Source organism: Uranotaenia lowii, chromosome 3, assembly GCF_029784155.1.
Source record: "Uranotaenia lowii strain MFRU-FL chromosome 3, ASM2978415v1, whole genome shotgun sequence".
In the NCBI taxonomy this organism is placed as follows: domain Eukaryota; kingdom Metazoa; phylum Arthropoda; class Insecta; order Diptera; family Culicidae; genus Uranotaenia; species Uranotaenia lowii.
In genome coordinates, this window is record NC_073693.1 from 131,490,744 (window position 1) to 131,499,644 (window position 8,901).

General features: G+C 36.5%; 1 protein-coding gene across 1 annotated transcript in view; it reads right to left on the reverse strand.

Moving 5' to 3' along the window:
• Window positions 1-7,635, reverse strand: part of LOC129757251 (protein suppressor 2 of zeste-like) — a 96,043-nt gene extending 88,408 nt beyond the window's left edge. The window contains exons 1-2 of the mRNA XM_055754411.1: window positions 6,747-7,635; window positions 6,151-6,541 (exon numbers count right to left, since the gene is read on the reverse strand). Of these exons, the coding sequence (XP_055610386.1) occupies window positions 6,151-6,388 (238 nt within the window). The 5' untranslated portion in view covers window positions 6,389-6,541; window positions 6,747-7,635. The remainder of the gene's footprint in view (window positions 1-6,150; window positions 6,542-6,746) is intronic.
• Between the last annotated feature and the right edge of the window lie 1,266 nt (window positions 7,636-8,901).

Consider the following 8,901-nt stretch of genomic DNA (forward strand, 5'->3'; position numbering starts at 1 on the left):
AAGAATTGCATATTAAAGCAATGAAGGGAATTCAAATGACTTATAAGCTACGAGTTCAAAACATTTCTTGTACTGTCCGGAAAACCTAAGTTGAGAATTTTTAATTATAAAGAAATGGGACAGATACAAATACGTGGATCTAAAAACCACTTGCTTTATCGAAATACTTTCTATGAATGGCATGAAGGTTATACTATCTATGATAATTCATGAAAAAAAAAATTTCGATTTTTTTAATAAAAAAATATCTTGGTATCTCCCATCGGCCAGCGTACACTTCTTTCAGTCATGATATTGATAATTTTTTCCTACTTGTACTTCGTCAAATCTATATTCTTGGTGGTTGTATCCTCCTGCTTCAATTTCCGCTTTTTTTTTGGGCCAAAACTTCTCTTTTGAAAGAAAATGAGGGCAATTTGGTGGATTCAGCTGTTTCGAAAGCCGTTTCGAAACTCCTCCCCCCCCATGAGGATCCCAAAATGCAAGTGAGGTTTTCCACTCTACTCTCAAATTGTAAATTCAGAACCAAATTATGATAATAGAGTAAGGTTAATCAAGAGTGATAGTCTAGACTAAAAACTTATGCCAAAACCTCAAAAACCTATTCCAAGTTCAAAGTTCTGCTACATTTTTTTTTCAAGAAAGCCACCGCCCGTGGCGTAGAGGATAGCCTTCAAGTCTTCTAAGCCAGAGGGTATGAGATCGAATCCCGGTCACGGCATACATAGTACACTTTCGGTGGGTTGGTGGTTTTAGCATTCGGAAGATGCTAGCCATCATATCCTCGAAAGATGTACGCTTAGAGTTAAGAAAAAAGGAATCTCTTCTCAATTGTTCATAGTAAATCAGGTCATAATATAGAATTTTAAATAGAATTCAACTTTTTTCGGAGGTTCTGATTCCATAACTCTATAACCAAAATTGATTTCCAATTTTCATATTTTGGATTGTGTATCCAGTTCAGAATTCTTGATTTTCAGTTTGAATAGTCTTTTTTTTTATTTTGGGTTCGAATAATCATAAGAAATGAGAAATGAAAAGTTGCTTTGAAATTTTGGTTCAAATTTGATTTTGCATTTCATATAAAATTTCTATCATGTTCTTCGAGATCATATACATTTTCAATACAGTCCCCCCACAATCATTAGTCAGTTAACGTATCCTTTCACCATAAAATGTTCGTTTATTCGGGTGTTAGTTTACCAAATATCAAGTTTTGCATGAATTTCAATCATTAAATACTTCCTCTTTGATTTCAAATATGTTATTATTTTCAGTTTTGTTAAAAAATAACATAAATTACAAAAACAATCAACGTTTTTCAAAACCACAATTATGGGTCAATAGTGTAGCTTATAACAATTACTAGTCAAATTGCCCACAATTATTAGTCACATAGAAGCCCATGGCAACACCCAAATATCAGCATGAAAATCAACAAGTTTCTGGCAAACATTCAGGGGCATTCTTCGCTGGTATACATTCAAGGGGCAATTGGGTTGGGCTAGCAACCAAGAAATGTTTTGTTTTGCTTGAAAAAAAGTGACCCATGATTGTGTGGAACTTGGTGGATTCTGTAACAATTACGGGTCACTTTAATTTTGCCAAATAATATTGAATTCGCGCATTTTATTCTCTCAGTTTAATTTGGAAAATGTAACCTCGTCCTTTGTGCTGATATGGAACCAAATCATTTGGTTGGAGTCTTTGAAATACCCGCAACAGGGATTTAACGGTTTAAGATGTCAACCTTATAGCATTGGAATTTCATGCGATAGTTCGACAGCTAACAGTTCACCTATGATAAAAACTATTCAAACAGCAGTTTTACTGTTATCAAACGCACAAATAATATTTTTAATGCATTTTGATGATATTCGATTAACTAAAATTAATAATATGCAATAATTTCTTTTAGTTTGGTAGATATCAGCAGTTCTTATGATCGGTGACTAATAATTGTGTGTGACCCATGATTGTGGGGGGACTGTATTTTGATAAGAGCAAGTTCACTGGTGTTGGGAAAAAGTGGAAGAAATTTTGACATTTTGAAAATTTTGCCATGCAAATATGTTTTCAAGGTCTTTGGGCGTTGTATTTTTTTACAGCACTGTTTCTATTTCAGCTGTATGTGATAGAAATATTGCTATTTTTGCATCACAGCATGCGAAATAACAACACGTGTTGTAATAAACTTGAAGGCGACAGATCTTGAAAATGTTTTTGCATGGCATAATTTTCAAAATGTGCTAAAAGTTTCCAAATTTCTACCACTTTTTCCCAACACCAGTGAACTTGCTCTAATAGTTTCCCGAATATGAAAAAAAAAGAAAAATTTTATTTCAAATTCAAATTTGAAGTTCTTTAACTTAATTCTTGCACTAAATTCATTTGGTGTATGGGGTCGACTGAATGCAATGTTTTTGCCATGAGAAATCCGGCTTACAGTCTTTTTTTTTAAGCAAATACGATTTATGTTTTTATTATTCCAACGTTTCGATCCGTTTCGATCTTCTTCGGGAACTGAGAATGCATTTTTATAAAGAATTTTGCCGATTACTAATATAAAAAATTTAACCTAAAAAGTTTCGTTTTCTTATTGAGGTCGACTCGGCTGGTCGTTTGACCTTAACAAGAAAACGAAACCTTTTAGGTAAATTTTGTATATTTGTAATCGTTGTTGGAAACGTTGGATTTATTAAAACAAACTCGTTTTTTCTTTGAAAAAGACTGCAAGCCGGAATTCCCATATGAAAAATACACTAAATTCAAACATTTAAACTATCGAAATTGCAATCCCGAATTGAAAACTCAGATTAAGATAATATTTTATCATATAAATCATATAAAAAGAGTTAGATTAAACCTGAACTAAAGAATTTAAATAATAGTTCCATGAACAATGGCTCTAAAACTTGGCTCATAAAGTTTAGATCTGGAATGAAATTCGGAAATCGTATTTTTTGTACATTTCACAAATCGTATGGAAATTTAGATGCAGATTCATAGCGCAATTTTTGAATTCAAGTTTCTTATTCAGATTAAGAATGCAGATTCAAAATAAGAAAAAGATTGAGCTTGTAAATAAATTTTACAAGCAACATAAATTGTTGAGGAATACACGAGATCAGTTCAAGAGATAGTTTGTTAACACAATTTCGCTGAAAATCACAAGTAAAAAGTAGAATTTGAGATTTTTGTTGTATGTGAAAAACCCAAATTTTATTTTAAAAATTCATCCACAAGATTTTTATTATGGAATTGATTCTTTATTAAAAACATTTGCCGTTATTTAAAAAAAAACATGTGCCTGATCTTCCCCTGAAAAGTCTGCATAAAATTATATATTTTTGTCATTTAATAATTATTATCACATAAAGTACACATAAATTCTGTAATTTATATTTCAGAAACCAATTGACAAAATTTTGCTTATTTAATTTTGAGGCAATTTTCAAACTTTATTATTAATTTGGATTAATTTTGCATCAAGCAAATTTGATCTGAAAATCTGAAGATTTTTATCTCTTACATTTTTTTTTTCATCAAAGGTTAAAATCTTTGAATTTTTAAAATAGTTTGGAATAATGGGCTTTTTGATTTGAGTATAGAACAAGTTTTTTTTAAGAAACGGAAGGCTCTTCTAAAAAAAGCTTATTTTCAAAATTTCAATCTTTCAAGTTTGACCTATCAGATTCTGGAACAAATTCAAAGATTTTAACCGACGATAAAAGCGAATTCAGCTCACCTTTGAGGTTTAGGACCTATTTTCAAAAGTTAGGATTAAATACGAAAACTTTTAAAGTAAAAGTACTTGAAATTGTAGAATAATATAGTTACAAACATAGTTTGGTTTGTTTTAATATTTTTTTGTAATCGTGTATTGTTGGGCAAAAAATCATAAGTTAACTCAGTCGTCAACCCCCCCATGAGTTGTTCTTCCTACGGCCCTGAAAGAAATTGTCCCTTTTTTAAATGGACTAAACTTATGCGCAAATTCGATGATTCTACGGTAACTGTTTGATTCTATGCTCGCCTACACACGATACAAACATATTTCGCGCGAACACTGACCATGGCAGATGAAAACAGCAACTTAAACAAAAAAAAAAAATCTACCCCGGCTGAGGCCGAATAAATGGTATGAAATTTGTACAAGCAGCACCATACACTATACCACACAAAGGTTATCTGCACAAATAATTGTTATTCCAACCGATTTGACTCAAAACGACTGCGCGCTCATTCAAGATGAGCATTTAATACACGGTTCATATCGTATGCACAGCGACAGAATTTCATCGCATTTGTACAAATGTGGTGTAATAAACGGCCAACCCGCTTTAAGGAAAGGGCGAATCATATTATGTGGGCCGCAACATTCGGTTGATTTATCCTCTAATTCTCAACAGTATTTTTCTGTTCATTGGGTCGGACTTTGAATGTACGACTAGTTTGACCAATATAAAAACCAGGGTATCTGTCTTTTAGCGAGACTAGGCGATCCTTGAGAGTGTTTCCACTTTCGTATGCAGTTTTAAAACCATGCGGCGTAGGTCAGCCGGAAGTACTTTATTTCCCAGAAATATTTCCCAAAAAGAATCAATCATTTACCAGACTTTTGCCCACGACGAACCAATCCCTGGAAAAAAATTTGCCCAGAATGCAATGGGGAATGGGGAAATTTTTTTCCCCAGACAAACCAAATCCCAAAAATATTTTAATCCGATGAATCATTTTCCAGAATTCTACTCCCCAAATTTGGATAATTTTTTGAAAAGTCTAATATTAATTAAAAAATCAGATTTAAATGGATTTCTATTTTCGATTGAAATTTAAATTTTTTTACTATAAAAAATTAGATTCTTGACTCCGTTTCAGAGTGCCAAAAATTAACTTTTTACTCACCCCTCGCGTAGAAATTATAACAGTTTCATTTGATTACGAACTACTGGAAAGAGGTCGGCAAAAAAAACGGTACCTGCGATACCCTCTTGCCAAATGAACTTTTGCATAAAGTTCTCGAATACAGGACAAACAAGTTCAAGCTGCTGCATCATAGTTACATCTACCACATGGATTGGAATAAATTGTAACATAGAACTTAAAAGAAAAAATGAACTTTTTCCCTTCAGACGATGTGCTACTGACAATATGCTCAAAGGCGGAATCAAGATGGCGACCGAAAATGCAGAAGTTCTGAGCACAATCATTAACCAGACGCTTGTAGAGTGAAGTCACACGATTTAAATTAAATTTTTATAACAAAAGCTTCTGAAGGGACCGAAAGACCGGGAAAAATAATCAGGATGTGTGCTGCTAGTTATTCAACTGAGGTTTGTTTTTTTTTTGTCATTCTCCATCACTATTATTTAAAATTAAACTCATTGAAATGGATTTTAAAAACATTTTCCTTAAAATTGAACATTTTTTTCCTCGTTCAATAAAATAATTCAAATTTTTGTCTATCATGAAATACTGATTCTAATTTGTTAAAATTACAGGTACCTAATGTACGTATTACGTTTTCCCCTTATTTTGTATTATGCTCATTGGCAAACCTATCCTCATTCGTGAAATTATTATTCTGTTGATATTTACGGTTTCGGCGGATCCTTAGCAGCTCCCACATTGCTGCCGATTGCAACAGAACCAAAACAATGTTTGTTTTGGTTATACACTTGCTTTGGGCAATTTGCGCAATTGATGAATGCTGAGAACAATAGGTTGATGATGATGTACACGGTACAAATATCATCATCGAACACGCAACCAGATGCTAACTCATATTGTGATTAGCAGTACACTGCAGTGTTGCCAGATATTCTGGGTGTAAGTGTCAATTTACTCATTGAGAAATGAGTACTTTCCCGGTCAGGGAATCCAAGTGTGAATAGTGACAAATAAGTTATCGCTAATGATACAAGTAACTTTATGACGAGTAGACGAAGAATGAGAATAAAGATCAACTCTATTCCACCACTGAAACCTGCGTTTTCAACAGATTCAAAGGTCAGTATTTTTGGCATAATTTACAACTCTCTCGATATGTCATCAACTCAAGTAGCTAATATATTTGTTTAGTAATCAAAGCTGCTAATCGATATTCAAATATGGAAATTAGAAAAAAAAACAACATAAGTTACTTACAGGTATGCAGACAATCGTTGATGGTTGTAGCCTCAATGAAATATCCATTACAGAGGGAGCAAATTAGGCTATCATTAAAATCCTTAACTTTGCGCCTATTGCTCCGGCTTATCTGCGACACCGTCACCATGTTGCTGTGGGTTCTGCTGTTATCCGTAGCAGTTGTCGAAGTCGCCGTATTATTGGTGGCCGATTCCACCAAAGTTAGCGATCCTCCGCCAGTGCCAGTGCTATGCATGGTCGGTCGAAGGATTTGGCCACAAACACTGGAGCGGTGTTTAGGAAGGGAGTGGTGCGCAAGTCCACTGCCAATGTGCGCGCTCACACACGAGTGTTTACTTTTCAACCTCAGCTGACTGAATGTCGTCGGCCGCTAATTGCATCGTGTTTTCTGCAAAAGACAACAAGAGACAAGACGAGAAATCCATATTTAGTATTGGGAAGAAAGGAATCACGCGGTGGTAAATATTGTGCTTAATTAAAACGGTGGTAATTCTCGGGAAACATAAAAATTTAATGAATGTGCAATAAAAGATTCATGGGGAAGAGGGAGAGAGGATTTGAGGATCGATATGGTCAACAACAGGAGACATTACCAGAACGGGGGAAAACATTCGCAAATCAAAACATCGCTCGTGCGACTGAAAGTTGAAAACACAGCAGCAGCGCCTGAAGCATTCCATATCACATCATTATACTACCACACGAGTGAGGGAAAGAATTGCGAAACACATCACTAATACACTAGAGCTTCTTATTTTTCTTTATCGCTTCACCGTAGCCGGCTTTCTCTTTGCTTCTTCTTGGTTTGCATCCAACACACAGCCTCAATTTCTTTGATCGTGATCCGTTTTGTTGTTGCTGCAGCTACAATTATCGAAACGTGCGGTGTAAATATTGGTCGTGTGCGGGTCGTTGTAACAAGCTACTGGTAGCACACTCGTAGTAGGTTGTACTCCAAAAAAAAAATGAATAAACACAGCTGAATAAAACACCCTCTTCAGCCCTTTCCTTGCGTAGTATTTTCCTTTTATTGCCACTCTGACGACAATCGCTTTGCGTGATACTGAGCTCACTCGCGGATGACCGCCCGACCACTGCCCCGTTTGCCCTTGTTTTCCCTCGGCACACGAACACACACAGCAACTTGCTGGCCCACTGCACCACACCACACTAATACACCACCAGCTTCTACCACCCACTGCCTCACAGCACCCAGGCTGAAGCGACACCAAAACAAACTTGTGCCTGCCTGATGCGCGAATTGAATTGCCAGCAAACAGCCGCAGCACAGTCGCTGCAACCTAGCACACAGCACTACCCCAGCAGAAGAAAAAAAACAAGTGTGGCACTTTTCTCCTCACCAAACTCACAGCACACACCGAATCCAACACCGGACGATCCGCGCGGCTCGCGATTCTACTTCAACCGTCCAAAAGCGGCGATTTTCTTCCGTCCATCCGATGGGTTGTTGCGCCTGTGTGCGCCGCCGGAATACTACTGACTGACTGTCTGACGACGACGAGACGACCGAGTGCTACTATCTCCTCTATGCTCTACGCCTGGCTGACTGCCTGCCTGGGCCGTGGCTCGACGTCGATGGGTGGTGGCGGGCGCGTTTACTCTCGGTTCCGAAATCCACCCGACGACGACGACGACGACATCGACGACGTCCCTATAGCTATGGATAGATAGGCATGGAACGACGACGACGTCGAAGACGGGCGAAGAGTTTGCTCACCATCACGTTATAGGCCATCGGCGTCCCGCAGCCCTCGCCGACGCCACCCATCAACAGGCCAACGACACCGACGCTCCCTTGCGCCCGTTATTCGGCCGCTTGGGTGTGTGGGTGGGGAGGAGAAAATGGAAAATCTAGGGTCGTGTCGCTTGTTTTGGCAGTTGTCTATTATGCACTGATTTCTAATGAAGTTACCACCAAGGATTCTTTAGATTTACCTTTTCATTTTCTAAAGTTCATAAACTTTATGGGTAACTGGATTTTCGGAGTGAGTAATTGATTTAATGATAATTGACCACTAACATAGTTTTCAATTTAATGAAGAGATCAATCACCGTAATTTAGGTTTATTACTCAATTTATCGGCCATATCGGCGAAAAGTGATGTCCTTTTACTATAAATTAGTATATCATTTTTCAGATAAGCTCCCGTCAACTAAGAAACGGATCTATCGACGTGTAGCTTTCTCAGTTTGTTATCATCGCGTTCGTTACAACCGAGGTTTGGTCTGTATCACTTGAAAGTAGTTGACCCGTGCCAAACAAATATTTGGTAGATGATAATTCTTCTAATAAAATTCTACCCGCTCATTTTTACTTATAATGATACCAGTTTGAATCTCGATTCTTGAACAATCCCTATCCGATTCTGGATCTTGACCTTAGTTCCTGATCCTAAATCCTTGATCTTGTCCCTGGACCATAATCCTGATCCAGCTTCTAACTCTGACAGCGGTCTCGTATTTTGAAGCTTCATTCTGTTATTGATTCTAAATCTGATAATGATCTTTTTGATCCTGATCTTCATAAGCCAAAGGGATATAAGTGCAAAAATGATCGATTTTTAATTTAATAATGCCAAACGGTTCATCGTATTTAAACTACATTTGGTAAGTTTATCACATTTTGAGAATTTAATTGCAATCTTTTACGTTTAATAAAAATAAATTTTTCAATTTTTGTGGATAATGGACAAACACAACAACTTAAAAATGTGTTTTCTCAAAATA